The following is a 22,262-nucleotide window of genomic DNA, read 5'->3' as shown; positions in this document are numbered from 1 at the left end:
AGGGGTCCCCAGCAACACACTGGCAGGGGTCTCCAGCAACACGCTAGCAGGGGTCTCAGCAACATGCTGTCAGGGGTCACCAGCAACATGATGGCAGGGGTCTCCAGCAACATGCTGACAGGGGTCTCAAGCAATATGCTGGCAGGGGTCTCCAGCAACATGCTGGCAGGGGTCTCCAGGAACATGCTGGCAAGGGTCTCCAGCAACATGTTGGCAGGGGTCTCCAACAACATGTTGGCAGGGGTCTCCAGTAAGACGCTAGCAGGGGTCTCCAGTAACACGCTAGCAGGGGTCTCAGCAACATGCTGGCAGGGGTCACCAGCAACATGATGGCAGGGGTCTCCAGCAATATGCTGGCAGCGGTCTCCAACAACATGCTGGCAGGGGTCTCCAGCAACATGCTGGCAGGGGTCTCCAGCAACATGCTGGCAGGGGTCTCCAGTGACACGCTGGCAGGGGTCTCCAGCAACATGCTGGCAGGGGTCTTCAGTGACATGTTGGCAGGGGTCTCCAACAATATACTGGCAGGGGTCTCTAGCAACATGCTGGCAGGGGTCTTCAGAGACATGCTGGCAGGGTTCTCCAGCAACACGCTGGCAGGAGTCTGCAGTAACACGCTGGCAGGTGTCTCCAGCAACACGCTGGCAGGGGTCTCCAGCAACATGTTGGCAAAGGGTCTCCAGCAACATGTTGGCAGGGGTCTCCAGTAACACGCTAGCAGGGGTCTCAGCAACATACTGGCAGGGGTCACCAGCAACATGATGGCAGGGGTCTCCAGCAATATGCTGGCAGGGGTCTCCAGCAACATGCTGGCAGGGGTCTCCAGCAACATGCTGGCAGGGGTCTCCAGCAACACGCTAGCAGGGGTCTCAGCAACATGCTGGCAGGGGTTACCAGCAACATGATGGCAGGGGTCTCCAGCAATATGCTGGCAGGGGTCTCCAGCAACATGCTGGCAGAGGTCTCCAGCAACATGCTGGCAGGGGTCTCCAGCAACATGCTTGCAAGGGTCTCCAGTAACATGTTGGCAGGGGTCTCCAACAATAAGCTGGCAGGGGTCTCCAGCAACATGTTGGCAGCGGTCTCCAACAACAAGCTGGCAGGAGTCTCCAACAACACGCTGGCAGGAGTCTCCAACAACACGCTGGCAGGAGTCTCCAACAACACGCTGGCAGGGGTCTCCAGCAACACACTGGCAGGTCTCCAGCAACACACTGGCAGGGGTCTCCAACAACACGCTGGCAGAGGTCACCAACAACACGGTGGCAGGAGTCTCCAACAACACGCTGGCAGGAGTCTCAAACAACAAGCTGGCAGGAGTCTCCAACAACACGCTGGCAGGGGTCTCCAGCAACACACTGGCAGGGGTCTCCAGCTACACACTGGCAGGGGTTTCCAGTAACACGCTGGAAGGGGTCTCCAGTAACACGCTGGCAGGGGTCTCCAGCAACATGCTGGCAGGGGTCTTCAGTGACATGTTGGCAGGGGTCTCCAACAATATACTGGCAGGGGTCTCCAGCAACATGCTGGCAGAGGTCTCCAGAGACATGCTGGCAGGGGTCTCCAGCAACACGCTGGCAGGAGTCTGCAGTGACACGCTGGCAGGTGTCTCCAGCAACACGCTGGCAGGGGTCTCAGCAACATGCTGGCAGGGGTCTCCAGCAACACGCTGGCAGGGGTCTCCAGCAACATGCTGGCACGGGTCTCCAGTGACATGTTGGCAGGAGTGTCCAGCAACATGCTTGCAGGGGTCACCAGCAACATGATGGTAGGGGTCTCCACAAACATGCTGGCAGGGGTCTCCAGCATCATGCTGGCAACTGTCTCCAACAACATGCTGGCAAAGGTCTCCAGCAACATGCTGTCAGGGGTCTCCAGCAACATGCTGGTAAGGGTCTCCAGTGAAATGTTGGCAGGGGTCTCCAACAACATGATGGCAGGCGTCCCCAGCGACACGTTGGCAAGGGTCTCAAGCAACATGCTGGCAGGGGTCTCCAGCAACATTCTGGCAGGGGTCTTCAGTGACATGTTGGCAGGGGTAACTAACAACATGCTGGCAGGGGTCTCCAGCAACACACTGGCAGGGGTCTCCAGCAACATGCTGGCAGGGGTCTCCAGTAACACGCTGGCACGGGTCTCATGCAACATTTTGGCAGGGGTCTCCAGCAACACGCTAGCAGGGGTCCCCAGCAACACACTGGCAGGGGTCTCCAGCAACACGCTAGCAGTGGTCTCAGCAACATGCTGGCAGGGGTCACCAGCAACATGATGGCAGGGGTCTCCAGCAACATGTTGCAAATGGTCTCCAGCAAATTTTTTGCAGGGGTCTCCAGTAACACGCTAGCAGGGGTCTCAGCAACATGCTGGCAGGGGTCACCAGCAACATGATGGCAGGGATCTCCAGCAACATGCTGACAGGGGTCTCCAGCAACATGATGGCAGGGGTCTCCAGCAACATGCTGACAGGGGTTTCCAGCAATATGCTGGCAGGGGTCTCCAGCAACATGCTGGCAGGGGTCTCCAGCAATATGCTGGCAGGGGTCTCCAGCAACATGCTGGCAGGGGTCTCCAGCAACACGCTGGCAGGGGTCTCCAGCAACATGCTGGCAGGGGTCTCCAGCAACATGCTGACAGGGGTCTCCAGCAACATGCTGGCAGGGGTCTCCAGCAACATGCTGGCAGGGGTCTCCAGCAACATGCTGGCAGGGGTCTCCAGCAACATGCTGGCAGGGGTCTCCAGCAACATGCTGGCAGGGGTCTCCAGCAACATGCTGACAGGGGTCTCGATCCTGCAACATGCTGGCAGGGGTCTCCAGCAACATGCTGAGAGGGGTCTCAAGCAACATGCTGGCAGGGGTCTCCAGGAACATGCTGACAGGGGTCTCCAGCAACATGCTGACAGGGGTCTCCAGCAATATGCTGGCAGGGGTCTCCAGCAACATGCTGGCAGGGGTCTCCAGCAACATGCTGGCAGGGGTCTCCAGCAACATGCTGGCAGGGGTCTCCAGTAACACGCTGGCAGGGGTCTCCAGCAACATGCTGGCAGGGGTCTTCAGTGACATGTTGGCAGGGGTCTCCAACAATATACTGGCAGGGGTCTCCAGCAACATGCTGGCAGGGGTCTCCAGAGACATGCTGGCAGGGGTCTCCAGCAACACGCTGGCAGGAGTCTGCAGTAACACGCTGGAAGGTGTCTCCAGCAACACGCTGGCAGGGGTCTCAGCAACATGCTGGCAGAGGTCTCCAGCAACATGCTGGCAGGGGTCTCCAGCAACATGTTGCAAAGGGTCTCCAGCAACATTTTGGCAGGGGTCTCCAGTAACACGCTAGCATTGGTCTCAGCAACATGCTGGCAGGGGTCACCAGCAACATGATGGCAGGGGTCTCCAGCAATATGCTGGCAGGGGTCTCCAGCAACATGCTGGCAGAGGTCTCCAGCAACATGCTGGCAGGGGTCTCCAGCAACACGCTAGCAGGGGTCTCAGCAACATGCTGGCAGGGGTCACCAGCAACATGATGGCAGGGGTCTCCAGCAATATGCTGGCAGGGGTCTCCAGCAACATGCTGGCAGAGGTCTCCAGCAACATGCTGGCAGGGGTCTCCAGCAACGTGCTTGCAAGGGTCTCCAGCAACATGTTGGCAGGGGTCTCCAACAATAAGCTGGCAGGGGTCTCCAGCAACATGTTGGCAGCGGTTTCCAACAACAAGCTGGCAGGAGTCTCCAACAACACGCTGGCAGGAGTCTCCAACAACACGCTGGCAGGAGTCTCCAACAACACGCTGGCAGGGGTCTCCAGCAACACACTGGCAGGTCTCCAGCAACACACAGGCAGGGGTCTCCAACAACACGCTGTCAGAGGTCTCCAACAACACGCTGGCAGGATTCTCCAACAACACGCTGGCAGGAGTCTCAAACAACACGCTGGCAGGGGGTCTCCAGCAACACACTGGCAGGGGTCTCCAACAAAACGCTGGCAGGGGTCTCCAGCAATACTCTGGCAGGGGTCTCCAACAACACGCTGGCAGGGGTCTCCAGCAACACACTGGCAGGGGTCTCCAACAACACGCTGGCAGGAGTCTCCAACAACACGCTGGCAGGGGTCTCCAGCAGCACACTGGCTGGGGTCTCCAGCAACACACTGGCAAGTGTCTCCAACAACAAGCTGGCAGGAGTCTCCAACAACACGCTGACAGGGGTCTCCAGCAACACACTGGCAGGGGTCTCCAACAACACCATGGCAGGGGTCTCCAACAACACGCTGGCAGGGGTCTCCAGCAACACACTGGCAGGGGTCTCCAACAACACGCTGGCAGGGGTCTCCAGCAACACACTGGCAGGTGTCTCCAACAACACAATGGCAGGGGTTTCAAGCAACATGCTGGCAAGGGTCTCCAACAACATGCTGGAAGAGGTCTCCAGGAACACGCTGGCAGGGGTCTCCAGCAACATGCTGGCAGGGGTCTTAAGTGACATGTTGGCAGGTGTCTCCAGCAACACGCTGGCAGGGGTCTCCAACAACACAATGGTAGGGGTTTCAAGCAACATGCTGGCAAGGGTCTCCAACAACATGCTGGAAGAGGTCTCCAGGAACACGCTGTCAGGGGTCTCCAGCAACATGCTGGCAGGGGTCACCAGCAACATGATGGCAGGGGTTTCCACCAACATTCTGGCAAAGGTCTCCACAAACATGCTGGCAGGGGTCTCCACCAACATCCTGGCAAGGGTCTCCAGTGAAATGTTGGCAGGGGTCTACAACAACATGCTGGCAGGCGTCCCCAGCGACACGTTGGCAAGGGTCTCAAGCAACATGCTGGCAGGGGTGTCTAGCAACATGATGGCAGGGGTCTCCAGCAACATGCTGGCAGGGGTCTCCAGCAACATGTTGGCAGGGGTCTCCAGCAACACGCTGGCAGGGCTCTTCAGTAACACGCTGGCAGGAGTCTCCAACAATAAGCTGGCAGGTGTCTCCAACAACATGCTGGCAGAGGTCTCCAACAACACGCTGGCAGGGGTCTCCAGCAACACAATGGCATGGGTCTCCAGCATCACGCTGGCAGGGGTCTCCAGCAACACAATGGCAGGGGTTTCAAGCAACATGCTGGCACGGGTCTCCAGCAACATGCTTGCATGGGTCTCCAACAACACGCTGGTAGGGGTATCCAGCAACACGCTGGCAGAGGTCTCCAGCAACTCTGTGGCAGGGGTCTCCTGCGACATGCTGGCACGGGTCTCCAGTAAGATGTTGGCAGGGTTTTCCAACAACATGCTGGCAGGGGTCTCCAGTAACAAGGTTGCAGGGGTCTCCTGCAACACGGTGGCAGGGGTCTCTATCAACAAGATGGCAGGGGTCTTCAGCAACACGTTGGCAGGGGGCTCCAGCTACTCCCTGGCAGGGGTTTCCAGTAACACGCTGGAAGGGGTCTCCAGTAACACGCTGGCAGGGGTCTCAAGCAACATGCTGGCAGGGGTCTTCAGTGACATGTTGGCAGGGGTCTCCAACAATATACTGGCAGGGGTCTCCAGCAACATGCTGGCAGGGGTCTCCAGCAACACGCTGGCAGGAGTCTGCAGTAACACACTGGCAGGTGTCTCCAGCAACACGCTGGCAGGGGTCTCAGCAACATGCTGGCAGGGGTCTCCAGCAACATGATGGTAGGGGTCTCCACAAACATGCTGGCAGGGGTCTCCAGCAACATGCTGGCAACTGTCTCCAACAACATGCTGGCAAAGGTCTCCAGCAACATGCTGTCAGGGATCTCCAGCAACATGCGCTGGTAAGGGTCTCCAGTGAAATGTTGGCAGGGGTCTCCAACAACATGATGGCAGGCGTCCCCAGCGACACGTTGGCAAGGGTCTCAAGCAACATGCTGGCAGGGGTCTCCAGCAACATTCTGGCAGGGGTCTTCAGTGACATGTTGGCAGGGGTAACTAACAACATACTGGCAGGGGTCTCCAGCAACATGCTGGCAGGGGTCTCCAGCGACACATTATCAGGGGTCTCCAGCAACATTCTGGCAGGGGTCTTCAGTGACATGTTGGCAGGGGTAACTAACAACATGCTGGCAGGGGTCTCCAGCAACACACTGGCAGGGGTCTCCAGCAACATGCTGGCAGGGGTCTCCAGTAACACGCTGGCACGGGTCTCATGCAACATTTTGGCAGGGGTCTCCAGCAACACGCTAGCAGGGGTCCCCAGTCACGCACTGGCAGGGGTCTCCAGCAACACGCTAGCAGGGGTCTCAGCAACATGCTGGCAGGGGTCACCAGCAACATGATGGCAGGGGACTCCAGCAACATGCTGACAGGGGTCTCCAGCAATATGCTGGCAGGGGTCTCCAGCAACATGCTGGCAGGGGTCTCCAGCAACATGCTGACAGGGGTCTCCAGCAACATGATGGCAAGGGTCTCCAGCAACATGCTGACAGGGGTCTCCAGCAATATGCTGGCAGGGGTCTCCAGCAACATGCTGGCAGGGGTCTCCAGCAATATGCTGGCAGGGGTCTCCAGCAACATGCTGGCAGGGGTCTCCAGCAACATGCTGGCAGGGGTCTCCAGCAACATGCTGTCAGGGGTCTCCAGCAACATGCTGACAGGGGTCTCCAGCAACATGCTGGCAGGGGTCTCCAGCAACATGCTGGCAGGGGTCTCCAGCAACATGCTGGCAGGGGTCTCCAGCAACATGCTGGCAGGGGTCTCCAGCAATATACTGACAGGGGTCTCCACCAACATGCTGGAAGGGGTCTCCAGCAACATGCTGACAGGGGTCTCCAGCAACATGATGGCAGGGGTCTCCAGCAACATGCTGGCAGGGGTCTCCAGCAACATGCTTACAGGGGTCTCCAACAATATGCTGGAAGGGGTCTCCAACAACATGCTGACAGGGGTCTCCAGCAACATGCTGGCAGGGGTCTCCAGCAATATGCTGGCAGGGGTCTCCAAGAACATGCTGGCAGGGGTCTCCAGCAACATGCTGGCAGGGGTCTCCAGCAACATGCGGGCAGGGGTCTCCAGTAACACGCTGGCAGGGTCTCCAGCAACATGCTGGCAGGGGTCTTCAGTGACATGTTGGCAGGGGTCTCCAACAATATACTGGCAGGGGTCTCCAGCAACATGCTGGCAGGGGTCTGCAGAGACATGCTGGCAGGGGTCTCCAGCAACACGCTGGCAGGAGTCTGCAGTAACAAGCTGGCAGGTGTCTCCAGCAACACGCTGGCAGGGGTCTCAGCAACATGCTGGCAGAGGTCTCCAGCAACATGCTGGCAGGGGTCTCCAGCAACATGTTGGCAAAGGGTCTCCAGCAACATTTTGGCAGGGGTCTCCAGTAACACGCTAGCAGGGGTCTCAGCAACATGCTGGCAGGGGTCACCAGCAACATGATGGCAGGGGTCTCCAGCAATATGCTGGCAGGGGTCTCCAGCAACATGCTGGCAGAGGTCTCCAGCAACATGCTGGCAGGGGTCACCAGCAACATGATGGCAGGGGTCTCCAGCAATATGCTGGCAGGTGTCTCCAGCAACATGCTGGCAGAGGTCTCCAGCAACATGCTGGCAGGGGTCTCCAGCAACATGCTTGCAAGGGTCTCCAGCAACATGTTGGCAGGGATCTCCAACAATAAGCTGGCAGGGGTCTCCAGCAACATGTTGGCAGCGGTTTCCAACAACAAGCTGGCAGGAGTCTCCAACAACACGCTGACAGGAGTCTCCAACAACACGCTGGCAGGAGTCTCCAACAACAAGCTGGCAGGGGTCTTAAGTGACATGTTGGCAGGTGTCTCCAGCAACACGCTGGCAGGGGTCTCCAACAACACAATGGCAGGGGTTTCAAGCAACATGCTGGCAGGGGTCTCCAACAACATGCTGGAAGAGGTCTCCAGGAACACGCTGGCAGGGGTCTCCAGCAACATGCTGGCAAGGGTCACCAGCAACATGATGGCAGGGGTTTCCACCAACATGCTGGCAAAGGTCTCCACAAACATGCTGGCAGGGGTCTCCACCAACATTCTGGCAAGGGTCTCCAGTGAAATGTTGGCAGGGGTCTACAACAACATGTTGGCAGGCGTCCCCAGCGACACGTTGGCAAGGGTCTCAAGCAACATGCTGGCAGGGGTGTCTAGCAACATGATGGCAGGGGTCTCCAGCAACATGCTGGCAGGGGTCTCCAGCAACATGCTGGCAGAGGTCTCCAGCAACATGCTGGCAGGGGTCTCCAGCAACATGCTTGCAAGGGTCTCCAGCAACATGTTGGCAAGGGTCTCCAACAATAAGCTGGCAGGGGTCTCCAGCAACATGTTGGCAGCGGTTTCCAACAACAAGCTGGCAGGAGTCTCCAACAACACGCTGACAGGAGTCTCCAACAACACGCTGGCAGGGGTCTCCAACAACACGCTGGCAGGGGTCTCCAGCAACACACTGGCAGGTCTCCAGCAACACACTGGCAGGGGTCTCCAACAACACGCTGTCAGAGGTCTCCAACAACACGCTGGCAGGATTCTCCAACAACACGCTGGCAGGAGTCTCAAACAACAAGCTGGCAGGAGTCTCCAACAACACGCTGGCAGGGGTCTCCAGCAACACACTGGCAGGGTTCTCCAACAAAACGCTGGCAGGGGTCTCCAGCAATACACTGGCAAGGGTCTCCAACAACACGCTGGCAGGGGTCTCCAGCAACACACTGGCAGGGGTCTCCAACAACACGCTGGCAGGTGTCTCCAACAACAAGCTGGCAGGAGTCTCCAACAACACGCTGGCAGGGGTCTCCAGCAACACACTGGCAGGGGTCTCCAACAACACGCTGGCTGGGGTCTCCAACAACACGCTGGCAGGGGTCTCCAGCAACACACTGGCAGGGGTCTCCAACAACACGCTGGCAGGGGTCTGCAGCAACACACTGGCAGGTGTCTCCAACAACAAGCTGGCAGGGGTCTTAAGTGACATGTTGGCAGGTGTCTCCAGCAACACGCTGGCAGGGGTCTCCAACAACACAATGGCAGGGGTTTCAAGCAACATGCTGGCAGGGGTCTCCAACAACATGCTGGAAGAGGTCTCCAGGAACACGCTGGCAGGGGTCTCCAGCAACATGCTGGCAAGGGTCACCAGCAACATGATGGCAGGGGTTTCCACCAACATGCTGGCAAAGGTCTCCACAAACATGCTGGCAGGGGTCTCCACCAACATGCTGGCAAGAGTCTCCAGTGAAATGTTGGCAGGGGTCTACAACAACAAGCTGGCAGGCGTCCCCAGCGACACGTTGGCAAGGGTCTCAAGCAACATGCTGGCAGGGGTGTCTAGCAACATGATGGCAGGGGTCTCCAGCAACACGCTGGCAGGGGTCTCCAGCAACATGTTGGCAGGGGTCTCCAGCAACACGCTGGCAGGGCTCTCCAGTAACACGCTGGCAGGAGTCTCCAACAATAAGCTGGCAGGTGTCTCCAACAACACGCTGGCAGGGGTCTCCAGCAACACAATGGCATGGGTCTCCAGCATCACGCTGGCAGGGGTCTCCAGCAACACAATGGCAGGGGTTTCAAGCAACATGCTGGCAGGGGTCTATAGCAACATGTTTGCATGGGTCTCCAACAACACGCTGGTAGGGGTCTCCAGCAACACGCTGGCAGAGGTCTCCAGCAACTCTGTGGCAGGGGTCTCCAACAACATGCTGGCAGGGGTCTCCAGTAACAAGGTGGCAGGGGTCTCCTGCAACACGGTGGCAGGGGTCTCCAGCAACAAGATGGCAGAGGTCTCCAGCAACACGTTGGCAGGGGTCTCCAGCAACACGCTGGCAGGGATCTCCAGCAACACAGTGGCAGGGGTCTCCAGCAACACGCTGGCAGGGGGCTCCAGCTACTCCCTGGCAGGGGTTTCCAGTAACACGCTGGAAGGGGTCTCCAGTAACACGCTGGCAGGGTCTCCAGCAACTTGCTGGCAGGGGTCTTCAGTGACATGTTTTCAGGGGTCTCCAACAATATACTGGCAGGGATCTCTTGAAACATGCTGGCATAGGTCTCCAGCAACACGCTGGCAGGAGTCTGCAGTAACACGCTGGCAGGTGTCTCCAGCAACACGCTGGCAGGAGTCTTCAGTAACACGCTGGCAGGTGTCTCCAGCAACACGCTGGCAGGGTTCTCAGCAACATGCTGGCAGGGGTCTCCAGCAACACGCTGGCAGGGGTCTCCAGCAACATGCTGGCACGGGTCTCCAGTGACATGTTGGCAGGGGTGTCCAGCAACATGCTGGCAGGAATCAACAGCAACATGATGGCAAGGGTCTCCACAAACATGCTGGCAGGGATCTCCAGCAAGATGCTGGCAGGGGTCTCCAACAACATGATGGCAGAGGTCTCCAGCATCATGCTGGCAGGGGTCTCCAGCAACATGCTGGCATGGGACTCCAGCAAGATGCTGGCAGGGGTCTCCAACAACATGTTGGCAGGGGTTTCCAGCATCATGCTGGCAGGGGTCTCCAGCAACATGCTGGCATGGGTCTCCAGCAAGATGCTGGCAGGGGTCTCCAACAACATGCTGGCAGGGATCCCCAGCAACACGCTGGCAGGAGTCTGCAGTAACACGCTAGCAGGGGTCTCAGCAACATGCTGGCAGGGGTCTCCAGCAACACGCTGGCAGGGGTCTCCAGCAACATGCTGGCACGGGTCTCCAGTGACATGTTGGCAGGGGTGTCCAGCAACATGCTGGCAGGGGTCAACAGCAACATGATGGCAAGGGTCTCCACAAACATGCTGGCAGGGATCTCCAGCAAGATGCTGGCAGGGGTCTCCAACAACATGATGGCAGAGGTCTCCAGCATCATGCTGGCAGGGGTCTCCAGCAACATGCTGGCATGGGTCTCCAGCAAGATGCTGGCAGGGGTCTCCAACAACATGTTGGCAGGGGTCTCCAGCATCATGCTGGCAGGGGTCTCCAGCAACATGCTGGCATGGGTCTCCAGCAAGATGCTGGCAGGGGTCTCCAACAACATGCTGGCAGGGATCCCCAGCAACACGCTGGCAGGAGTCTGCAGTAACACGCTAGCAGGGGTCTCAGCAACATGCTGGCAGGGGTCTCCAGCAACATGATGGCAGGGGTCTCCAGCAACATGCTGACAGGGGTCTCCAGCAATATGCTGGCAGGGGTCTCCTGCAAGATGCTGGCAGGGGTCTCCAGCAACATGATGGCAGGGGTCTCCAGCAACATGCTGACAGGGGTCTCCAGCAATATGCTGGCAGGGGTCTCCTGCAACATGCTGACAGGGGTCTCCAGCAACATGATGGCAGGGGTCTCCAGCAACATGCTGACAGGGGTCTCCAGCAATATGCTGGCAGGGGTCTCCAGCAACACGCTGGCAGGGTTCCAGCAACACTCTGGCAGGGGTCTCCAGCATCACGCTGGCAGGGATCTCCAGCAACACACTGGCAGGGGTCTCCAGCAACACGCTGGCAGGGGTCTCCTGCAACACGCTGGCAGGGGTCTCCAGCAACACGCTGGCAGGGGTCTCCAGCAACACGCTGGCAGGGGTCTCCAGCAACACGCTGGCAGGTGTCTCCAGCAACACGCTGGCAGGGGTCTCCAGCAACACGCTGGCAGGGTTCCAGCAACACTCTGGCAGGGGTCTCCAGCATCATGCTGGCAGGGGTCTCCAGCAACACACTGGCAGGGATCTCCAGCAACACACTGGCAGGGGTCTCCAACAACATACTGGCAGGGGTCTCCATCAACATACTGGCAGGGGTCTCCAGCGACATGCTGGCTGGGGTCTTCAGCAACACGCTGGCAGGGGTCTCCAGCAACATGCTGGCACGGGTCTCCGGTGACATGTTGGCAGGGTTTTCCAACAACATGCTGGCAGGGGTCTCCAGTAACACGGTGGCAGGGGTCTCCTGCAGTACGGTGGCAGTGGTCTCCAACAGCATGCTGGCAGGGGTCTCCAGCAACACGCTGGGAAGGGTCTCCAGAAACACGCTGGCAGGTGTCTCCAGCAACACAATGGCAGGGGTCTCCAGTAACATGCTGGCAGGGGTCTCCAGCGACATGCTGGCAGGGGTCTCCAGCGACATGCTGGCAGGGGTCTCCAGCGACATGCTGGCAGGGGTCTCCAGCAACGTGCTGGCAGGGGGCTCAAGCAACATGCTGGCAGGGGTCTCCAGCGACACGCTGGCAAGGGTCTCCAGCGACACGGTGGCAGGGGGTCCACAGCGACACGCTGGCAGGGGTCTCCAGCGACACGCTGGCAGGGGTCTCCAGCGACACGCTGGCAGGGGTCTCCAGTAACACGCTAGCAGGGGTCTCCAGCAACTCCCTGGTCGGGGTCTCCAGCGACACGCTGGCAGGGGTCTCCAGCGACACGCTGGCAGGGGTACACAGCGACACGCTGACAGGCGTCTCCAGCGACACGCTGGCAGGGGTCTCCAGCGACACACTGGCAGGGGTCTCCAGTAACACGCTGGCAGGGATCTCCAGCAACTCGCTGGTCGGGGTCTCCAGCGACACTCTGGCAGGGGTCTCCAGCATTACGCTGGCAGGGGTCTCCAGTAACACGCTGGCAGGGGTCTCCAGCAACACACTGGCAGGGGTCTCCAGCGACACGCTGGCAGGGGTCTCCAGCATTACGCTGGCAGGGGTCTCTAGCAACACGATGGCAGGGGTCTCCAGCATCACGGTGGCAGGGGTCTCCAGCATCACCCTGGCAGGGGTCTCCAGCAACACACCGGCAGGGGTCTCCAGCAACACACTGGCAGGGGTCTCCAGCAACACGCTGGCAGGGGTCTCCAGCGTCACGCTGGCATGGGTCTCTACTAGCACGCTGGCAGGGGTCTCCAGTAACACGCTGGCAGGTGTCTCCAGCATCACGCTGGCAGGGGTCTCCAGTAACACACTGGCCGGGGTCTCCAGCAACACTCTGGCAGGGGTCTCCAGCTACACCCTGGCAGGTGTCTCCAGCATCACGCTGGCAGGGGTCTCCAGCAACACACTGGCAGGGGTACACAGCGACACGCTGACAGGCGTCTCCAGTGACACGCTGGCAGGGGTCTCCAGCGACACACTGGCAGGGGTCTCCAGTAACACGCAGGCAGGGGTCTCCAGCAACTCGCTGGTCGGGGTCTCCAGCGACACGCTGGCAGCGGTGTCCAACAATATGCTGGCAGGAGTCTCCAACAACATGCTGGCAGGGGTCTCCAGCGACACGCTGGCAGGGGTCTCCAGTAACACGCTAGCAGGGGTCTCCAGCGACACGCTGGCAGGGGTCTCCAGTAACACGCTAGCAGGGGTCTCCAACAATACGCTGGCAGGGGTCTCCAGCGTCATGCTGGCAGGGGTCTCCAGCATCACGCTGGCAGGGGTCTCCAGCAACACGCTGGCAGGGGTCTCCAGCATCATGCTGGCGGGGATCTCCAGCAACACGCTTGCAGAGGTCTCCAACAATACGCTGGCAGGTGTCTCCAACAATATGCTGACAAGGGTCTCCAGCGACACGCTGGCAGGGGTCTCCAGCAACTCGCTGGTCGGGGTCTCCAGCGACACGCTGGCAGGGGTCTCCAACAATATGCTGGCAGGGGTCTCCAGCGACATGCTGGCAGGGGTCTCCAGCATCACGCTGGCAGGGGTATCCAGCAACACGCTGGCAGGGGTCTCCAGCATCACGCTGGCAAGGGTCTCTACTAACACGCTGGCAGGGGTCTCCAGTAACACGCTGGCAGGTGTCTCCAGCATCACGCTGGCAGGGGTCTCCAGTAACACACTGGCAGGGGTCTCCAGCAACACTCTGGCAGGGGTCTCCAGCTACACCCTGGCAGGTGTCTCCAGCATCACGCTGGCAGGGGTCTCCATCAACATGCTGGCAGGGGTCTCCAGCGACATGCTGGCTGGGGTCTTCAGCAACACGCTGGCAGGGGTCTCCAGCAACATGCTGGCACGGGTCTCCGGTGACATGTTGGCAGGGTTTTCCAACAACATGCTGGCAGGGGTCTCCAGTAACACGGTGGCAGGGGTCTCCTGCAGTACGGTGGCAGTGGTCTCCAACAGCATGCTGGCAGGGGTCTCCAGCAACACGCTGGGAAGGGTCTCCAGAAACACGCTGGCAGGTGTCTCCAGCAACACAATGGCAGGGGTCTCCAGTAACATGCTGGCAGGGGTCTCCAGCGACATGCTGGCAGGGGTCTCCAGCGACATGCTGGCAGGGTTCTCCAGCGACATGCTGGCAGGGGTCTCCAGCAACGTGCTGGCAGGGGGCTCAAGCAACATGCTGGCAGGGGTCTCCAGCGACACGCTGGCAAGGGTCTCCAGCGACACGGTGGCAGGGGGTCCACAGCGACACGCTGGCAGGGGTCTCCAGCGACACGCTGGCAGGGGTCTCCAGCGACACGCTGGCAGGGGTTTCCAGTAACACGCTAGCAGGGGTCTCCAGCAACTCCCTGGTCGGGGTCTCCAGCGACACGCTGGCAGGGGTCTCCAGCGACACGCTGGCAGGGGTACACAGCGACACGCTGACAGGCGTCTCCAGCGACACGCTGGCAGGGGTCTCCAGCGACACACTGGCAGGGGTCTCCAGTAACACGCTGGCAGGGATCTCCAGCAACTCGCTGGTCGGGGTCTCCAGCGACACTCTGGCAGGGGTCTCCAGCATTACGCTGGCAGGGGTCTCCAGTAACACGCTGGCAGGGGTCTCCAGCAACACACTGGCAGGGGTCTCCAGCGACACGCTGGCAGGGGTCTCCAGCATTACGCTGGCAGGGGTCTCTAGCAACACGCTGGCAGGGGTCTCCAGCATCACGGTGGCAGGGGTCTCCAGCATCACCCTGGCAGGGGTCTCCAGCAACACACTGGCAGGGGTCTCCAGCAACACACTGGCAGGGGTCTCCAGCAACACGCTGGCAGGGGTCTCCAGCATCACGCTGGCATGGGTCTCTACTAGCACGCTGGCAGGGGTCTCCAGCTACACCCTGGCAGGTGTCTCCAGCATCACGCTGGCAGGGGTCTCCAGCAACACACTGGCAGGGGTACACAGCGACACGCTGACAGGCGTCTCCAGTGACACGCTGGCAGGGGTCTCCAGCGACACACTGGCAGGGGTCTCCAGTAACACGCAGGCAGGGGTCTCCAGCAACTCGCTGGTCGGGGTCTCCAGCGACACGCTGGCAGCGGTGTCCAACAATATGCTGGCAGGAGTCTCACAACATGCTGGCAGGGGTCTCCAGCGACACGCTGGCAGGGGTCTCCAGTAACACGCTAGCAGGGGTCTCCAGCGACACGCTGGCAGGGGTCTCCAGTAACACGCTAGCAGGGGTCTCCAACAATACGCTGGCAAGTGTCTCCAACAACATGCTGTCAGGTGTCTCCAACACCTGACACCTGTTGGCTGGCAGGGGTCTCCAACAACATGCTGGCAGGGGTCTCCAACAATACGCTGGCAGGGGTCTCCAGCGTCATGCTGGCAGGGGTCTCCAGCATCACGCTGGCAGGGGTCTCCAGCAACACGCTGGCAGGGGTCTCCAGCATCATGCTGGCGGGGATCTCCAGCAACACGCTTGCAGAGGTCTCCAACAATACGCTGGCAGGTGTCTCCAACAATATGCTGACAAGGGTCTCCAGCGACACGCTGGCAGGGGTCTCCAGCAACTCGCTGGTCGGGGTCTCCAGCAACTCGCTGGTTGGGGTCTCCAGCGACACGCTGGCAGGGGTCTCCAACAATATGCTGGCAGGGGTCTCCAGCGACATGCTGGCAGGGGTCTCCAGCATCACGCTGGCAGGGGTCTCCAGCAACACGCTGGCAGGGGTCTCCAGCATCACGCTGGCATGGGTCTCTACTAACACGCTGGCAGGGGTCTCCAGTAACACGCTGGCAGGTGTCTCCAGCATCACGCTGGCAGGGGTCTCCAGTAACACACTGGCAGGGGTCTCCAGCAACACTCTGGCAGGGGTCTCCAGCTACACCCTGGCAGGTGTCTCCAGCATCACGCTGGCAGGGGTCTCCAGCAACACACTGACAGGGGTACACAGCGACACGCTGACAGGCGTCTCCAGCGACACGCTGGCAGGGGTCTCCAGCGACACACTGGCATGGGTCTCCAGTAACACGCTGGCAGGGGTCTTTAGCAACTCGCTGGTCGGGGTCTCCAGCGACACGCTGGCAGCGGTGTCCAACAACATGCTGGCAGGAGTCTCCAACAACATGCTGGCAGGGGTCTCCAGCGACACGCTGGCAGGGGTCTCCAGCGACACGCTGGCAGGGGTCTCCAGTAACACGCTAGCAGGGGTCTCCAGCGACACACTGGCAGGGGTCTCCAGTAACACGCTAGCAGGGGTCTCCAACAATACGCTGGCAAGTGTCTCCAACAACATGCTGTCAGGTGTCTCCAACAACATGCTGGCAGGGGTCTCCAGCGACACGCTGGCAGGGGTCTCCAGCGACACGCTGGCAGGGGTCTCCAGTAACACGCTAGCAGGGGTCTCCAGCGACACGCTGGCAGGGGTCTCCAGTATCACGCTGGCGGGGATCTCCAGCAACACGCTGGCAGAGGTCTCCAACAATACGCTGGCAGGTGTGTCCAACAATATGCTGACAAGGGTCTCCAGCGACACGCTGGCAGGGGTCTCCAGCGACACGCTGGCAGGGGTCTCCAGCAACTCGCTGGTCGGGGTCTCCAGCGACACGCTGGCAGGGGTCTCCAACAATATGCTGGCAGGGGTCTCCAGCGACATGCTGGCAGGGGTCTCCAGCATCACGCTGGCAGGGGTCTCCAGCAACACGCTGGCAGGGGTCTCCAGCATCACGCTGGCATGGGTCTCTACTAACACGCTGGCAGGGGTCTCCAGTAACACGCTGGCAGGTGTCTCCAGCATCACGCTGGCAGGGGTCTCCAGTAACACACTGGCAGGGGTCTCCAGCAACACTCTGGCAGGGGTCTCCAGCTACACCCTGGCAGGTGTCTCCAGCATCAAGCTGGCAGGGGTCTCCAGCAACACACTGACAGGGGTACACAGCGACACGCTGACAGGCGTCTCCAGCGACACGCTGGCAGGGGTCTCCAGCGACACACTGGCAGGGGTCTCCAATAACACGCTGGCAGGGGTCTTTAGCAACTCGCTGGTCGGGGTCTCCAGCGACACGCTGGCAGCGGTGTCCAACAACATGCTGGCAGGAGTCTCCAACAACATGCTGGCAGGGGTCTCCAGCGACACGCTGGCAGGGGTCTCCAGCGACACGCTGGCAGGGGTCTCCAGTAACACGCTAGCAGGGGTCTCCAGCGACACACTGGCAGGGGTCTCCAGTAACACGCTAGCAGGGGTCTCCAACAATACGCTGGCAAGTGTCTCCAACAACATGCTGTCAGGTGTCTCCAACAACATGCTGGCCGGGGTCTCCAGCGACACGCTGGCAGGGGTCTCCAGCGACACGCTGGCAGGGGTCTCCAGTAACACGCTAGCAGGGGTCTCCAGCGACACGCTGGCAGGGGTCTCCAGTATCACGCTGGCGGGGATCTCCAGCAACACGCTGGCAGAGGTCTCCAACAATACGCTGGCAGGTGTGTCCACAATATGCTGACAAGGGTCTCCAGCGACACGCTGGCAGGGGTCTCCAGCGACACGCTGGCAGGGGTCTCCAGCAACTCGCTGGTCGGGGTCTCCAGCGACACGCTGGCAGGGGTCTCCAACAATATGCTGGCAGGGGTCTCCAGCGACATGCTGGCAGGGGTCTCCAGCATCACGCTGGCAGGGGTCTCCAGCAACACGCTGGCAGGGGTCTCCAGCATCACGCTGGCATGGGTCTCTACTAACACGCTGGCAGGGGTCTCCAGTAACACGCTGGCAGGTGTCTCCAGCATCACGCTGGCAGGGGTCTCCAGTAACACACTGGCAGGGGTCTCCAGCAACACTCTGGCAGGGGTCTCCAGCTACACCCTGGCAGGTGTCTCCAGCATCACGCTGGCAGGGGTCTCCAGCAACACACTGACAGGGGTACACAGCGACACGCTGACAGGCGTCTCCAGCGACACGCTGGCAGGGGTCTCCAGCGACACACTGGCAGGGGTCTCCAGTAACACGCTGGCAGGGGTCTTTAGCAACTCGCTGGTCGGGGTCTCCAGCGACACGCTGGCAGCGGTGTCCAACAACATGCTGGCAGGAGTCTCCAACAACATGCTGGCAGGGGTCTCCAGCGACACGCTGGCAGGGGTCTCCAGCGACACGCTGGCAGGGGTCTCCAGTAACACGCTAGCAGGGGTCTCCAGCGACACACTGGCAGGGGTCTCCAGTAACACGCTAGCAGGGGTCTCCAACAATACGCTGGCAAGTGTCTCCAACAACATGCTGTCAGGTGTCTCAAACACCTGACACCTGTTGGCTGGCAGGGGTCTCCAACAACATGCTGGCAGGGGTCTCCAACAATACGCTGGCAGGGGTCTCCAGCGTCATGCTGGCAGGGGTCTCCAGCATCACGCTGGCAGGGGTCTCCAGCAACACGCTGGCAGGGGTCTCCAGCATCACGCTGGCGGGGATCTCCAGCAACACGCTGGCAGAGGTCTCCAACAATACGCTGGCAGGTGTCTCCAACAATATGCTGACAAGGGTCTCCTGCGACACGCAGGCAGGGGTCTCCAGCAACTCGCTGGTCGGGGTCTCCAGCGACACGCTGGCAGGGGTCTCCAACAATATGCTGGCATGGGTCTCCAGCATCACGCTGGCAGGGGTCTCCAGCAACACGCTGGCAGGGGTCTCCAGCATCACGCTGGCAGGAGTCTCCAGCAACACGCTGGCAGGGGTCTCCAGCATTACGCTGGCAGGGGTCTCCAGCATCACGGTGGCAGGGGTCTCCAGCATCACGGTGGCAGGGGTCTCCAGCAACACGCTGGCAGGGGTCTCCAGCATCACCCTGGCAGGGGTCTCCAGCAACACGCTGGCAGGGGTTTCCAGCATCACGCTGGCATGGGTCTCTACTAACACGCTGGCAGGGGTCTCCAGTAACACGCTGGCAGGTGTCTCCAGCATCACGCTGGCAAGGGTCTCCAGTAACACACTGGTAGGGGTCTCCAGCAACACTCTGGCAGGGGTCTCCAGCTACACCCTGGCAGGTGTCTCCAGCATCACGCTGGCAGGGGTCTCCAGCAACACACTGGCAGGGGTCTCCAGGAACACTCTGGCAGGGGTGTCCAGCTACACGCTGGCAGGGGTCTCCACTAACACGCTGGCAGGGGTCTCCAGTAACACGCTGGCAGGTGTCTCCAGCAACATGCTGGCATGGGTCTTCAGTGACATGTTGGCAGGGGTCTCCAACAACATACTGGCAGGGGTCTCCAGCAACATGCTGGCAGGGGTCTCCAGCGACATGCTGGTAGGGGTCTTCAGCAACACGCTGGCAGGGGTCTCCAGCAACATGCTGGCAGGGGTCACCAGCAACATGATGGCAGGGATCTTCAGCAACACAATGGCAGGGGTCTCCAGTGACATGCTGGCAGGGGTCTGCAGTAACATGCTGGCAGGGGTCTCCAGCGACATGCTGGCAGGGGTCTCCAGCGACATGCTGGCAGGGGTCTCCAGCGACATGCTGGCAGGAGATTCCAGTAATACGCTGGCAGGGATCTCCAACAACACCCTGGCAGGGATCTCCAACAACACGCTGTCAGGGGTCTCCAGCAACATGCTGGCAGGAGATTCCAGTAACACGCTTGCAGGGGTCTCCAGTGAAATGTTGGCATGGGTCTCCAACAACATGCTGGCAGGGGTCTCCAACAACATGCTGGCAGGGGTCTCCAGTGAAATGTTGGCAGGGGTCTCCAACAACATGCTGGCAGGGGTCTCCATCAAAATGCTGGCAGGGGTCTCCAGCAACATACTGGCAGGGGTCTCCAGTGAAATGTTGGCAGGGGTCTCCAGCAACATGCTGGCAGGGGTCTTCAGTGACATGCTGGCAGGGGTCAGCAACAACATGCTGGCAGGGGTCTCCAGCAATATGCTGGCAGGGGTCTCCAGTGAAATGTTGGCAGGGGTCTCCAGTGAAATGTTGGCAGGGGTCTCCAGCAACATGCTGGTAGGTGTCTCCAGCAACATTCTGGCAGGGGTCTCCAGCAACATGCTGCCAAGGGTCTCCAACAACACGCTGGCAGGGATCTTCAGCAACACAATGGCAGGGGTCTGCAGTGACATGCTGGCAGGGGTCTGCAGTGACATGCTGGCAGGGGTCTCCATCGACATGCTGGCAGGGGTCTCCAGCGACATGCTGGCAGGGGTCTCCAGCGACATGCTGGCAGAGGTCTCCAGCAACTCGCTGGCAGGGGTCTCCAGCATCACGCTGGCAGGGATCTTCAGCAGCATGCTGGCAAGGGTCTCCAGCAACACGCTGGCATGGGTCTCCAGCAACTCGCTGGCAGGGGTCTTCAGCAATACGCTGACAGGTGTCTCCAGCAACACGCTGGCAGGGGTCTCCAGCAACACGCTGGCAGGGGTCTCCAGCGACCCGTTGTCAGTGGTCTCAAGCAACATGCTGGCAGGAGATTCCAGTAATACGCTGGCAGGGGTCTCCAGCAACTCGCTGGCAGGGGTCTCCAACAACATGCTGGCAGGAGTCTCCAGCAACATGCTGGCAGGGGTCTTCAGTGAAATGTTGGCAGGGGTCTCCAGCAACATGCTGGCAGGGGTCTCCAGTGAAATGTTGGCAGGGGTCTCCAACAACATGCTGGCAGGGGTCTCCAGCAACATGCTGGCAGGGGTCTCCAGTGAAATGTTGGCAGGGGTCTCCAACAACATGCTGGCAGGGGTCTACAGCAACATGTCTTCAGTGACATGCTGGCAGGGGTCACCAACAACATGTCTTCAGTGACATGCTGGCAGGGGTCTCCAGCAACATGCTGGCAGGGGTCTCCAGTGAAATGTTGGCAGGGGTCTCCAACAACATGCTGGCAGGCGTCCCCAGCAACATGTCTTCAGTGACATGCTGGCAGGGGTCTCCAGCAACATGTCTTCAGTGACATGCTGGCAGGGGTCACCAACAACATGCTGGCAGGGGTCTCCAGCAATATGCTCGCAGGGGTCTCCAGTGAAATGTTGGCAGGGGTCTCCAGCAACACAATGGCAGGGGTCTCAAGCAACATGCTGGCAGTGGTCTCCAGCAATATGCTGGTAGCAGTCTCCAACGACACGTTGTCAGGGGTCTCCAGCAATATGCTGGCAGGGGTCTCCAGTGAAATGTTGGCAGGGGTCTCCAACAACATGATGGCAGGGGTCTCAAGCAACATGCTGGAAGGAGTCTCCAGCAACATGCTGGCAGGGGTCAACAGCAATACAATAGCAGGGGTCTCCAACAACATGCTGGCAGGGGTCTCCAGTGAAATGTTGGCAGGGGTCTCCAACAACATGATGGCAGGGGTCTCCAGGAACATGCTGGAAGGGGTCTCCAGCAACACAATGGCAGGGGTTTCAAGCAACATGCTGGCAGGGGTCTCCAACAACACGCTGTTAGGGGTCTCCAGCAACATGCTGGCAGGGGTCTCCAGCAACACGCTGGCAGGTGTCTCCAGCAACACGCTGGCAGAGGTCTCCAGCAACACGCTGGCAGGGGTCTCCAGCATCACGCTGGCAGGGGTCTCTAGCAACATACTTGCAGGTGTCTCCAACAACACGCTGGCAAATGTCTCCAGCAACACGCTGGCAGGGGTCTTAAGCAACACTCTGGCAGGGGGTCTCCAGCAATACGCTTGCAGGGATCTCCAGCAAAATGCTGGCAAAGGTCTTGAGCGCCACGCTGGCAGGGGTCTGCAGTAACATGCTGGCAGGGTTCTGCAGTAACATGCTGGCAGGGGTCCGCAGTAACATGCTGTCAGGGGTCTGCAGTAACATACTGGCAGGGGTCTGCAGTAACATGCTGGCAGGGGTCTGCAATAACATGCTGGCAGGGGTCTCAGCAACACTCTGGCCGGGGTCTAGCAACATGCCGACAGGGATTTCAAGCAACACGCAGGCAGGGGTCTTTAATGATATGCTGGCAGGGATCTCCAGTGACATGCTGGCAGGGGTCTCCAGTAACACGCTGGCACGGGTCTCCAGCAACATGTTGGCAGGGGTCTCCAGCAACACGCTGGCAGGGGTCTCCAGCAACATGCTGGCAAGGGTCTCCAGCAACATGCTGGCAGGGGTCTCCAGTGAAATGTTGGCAGGGGTCTCCAACAACATGCTGACAGGGGTCTCCAGCAACATGCTGACAGGGGTCTCCAGCAACATGCTGGAAGGGGGCTCCAGTGAAATGTTGGCAGGGGTCTCCAGCAACACGCTGGCAGGGGTCTC

At 60.0% G+C, this 22,262-nt stretch overlaps 4 protein-coding genes across 4 annotated transcripts; all 4 read right to left on the bottom strand.

The window, feature by feature from the left end:
- Positions 1 to 12,107: 12,107 nt before the first annotated feature.
- Positions 12,108 to 12,500, bottom strand: LOC138364473 (platelet glycoprotein Ib alpha chain-like). The gene has a single exon (XM_069324115.1). The coding sequence runs from the start codon at positions 12,498 to 12,500 to the stop codon at positions 12,108 to 12,110; it is 393 nt and encodes a 130-aa protein (XP_069180216.1).
- Positions 12,501 to 14,220: 1,720 nt separating this feature from the next.
- Positions 14,221 to 14,613, bottom strand: LOC138364472 (platelet glycoprotein Ib alpha chain-like). The gene has a single exon (XM_069324114.1). The coding sequence runs from the start codon at positions 14,611 to 14,613 to the stop codon at positions 14,221 to 14,223; it is 393 nt and encodes a 130-aa protein (XP_069180215.1).
- Positions 14,614 to 15,314: 701 nt separating this feature from the next.
- Positions 15,315 to 15,845, bottom strand: LOC138364471 (signal transducer and activator of transcription 2-like). Its single transcript, XM_069324112.1, has one exon. The coding sequence runs from the start codon at positions 15,843 to 15,845 to the stop codon at positions 15,315 to 15,317; it is 531 nt and encodes a 176-aa protein (XP_069180213.1).
- Positions 15,846 to 15,914: 69 nt separating this feature from the next.
- Positions 15,915 to 16,829, bottom strand: LOC138364470 (streptococcal hemagglutinin-like). The gene is made up of 2 exons (XM_069324111.1): positions 16,300 to 16,829; positions 15,915 to 16,137 (listed from the first exon to the last, which is right to left on the bottom strand). Exons 1-2 carry the CDS (start codon positions 16,827 to 16,829, stop codon positions 15,915 to 15,917), a joined length of 753 nt encoding a protein of 250 aa, XP_069180212.1.
- Between the last annotated feature and the right edge of the window lie 5,433 nt (positions 16,830 to 22,262).

This window comes from Procambarus clarkii, chromosome 13 (assembly GCF_040958095.1).
Source record: "Procambarus clarkii isolate CNS0578487 chromosome 13, FALCON_Pclarkii_2.0, whole genome shotgun sequence".
Taxonomy (NCBI): Eukaryota; Metazoa; Arthropoda; class Malacostraca; order Decapoda; family Cambaridae; genus Procambarus; species Procambarus clarkii.
Note: the sequence above shows the minus strand (reverse complement) of the source record. Positions and strands in the feature narration are given on the sequence as shown.

Excerpts from the sequence above, each read along its gene's own strand:
- LOC138364473 (XM_069324115.1), bottom strand. The coding sequence starts at position 12,500 with ATGCTGGAGACCCCTGCCAGAGTGTCGCTGGAGACCCCGACCAGCGAG.
- LOC138364472 (XM_069324114.1), bottom strand. The coding sequence starts at position 14,613 with ATGCTGGAGACCCCTGCCAGAGTGTCGCTGGAGACCCCGACCAGCGAG.
- LOC138364471 (XM_069324112.1), bottom strand. The coding sequence starts at position 15,845 with ATGCTGGAGACACCTGCCAGCGTGTTACTGGAGACCCCTGCCAGCGTG.
- LOC138364470 (XM_069324111.1), bottom strand. The coding sequence starts at position 16,829 with ATGCTGGAGACACCTGCCAGCGTGTTACTGGAGACCCCTGCCAGCGTG. Across the intron at positions 16,138-16,299 it reads GAGACACTTGCCAGCGTATT|CATGTTGTTGGACACCGCTG; the intron begins GTTGGAGACCCC and ends GACTCCTGCCAG.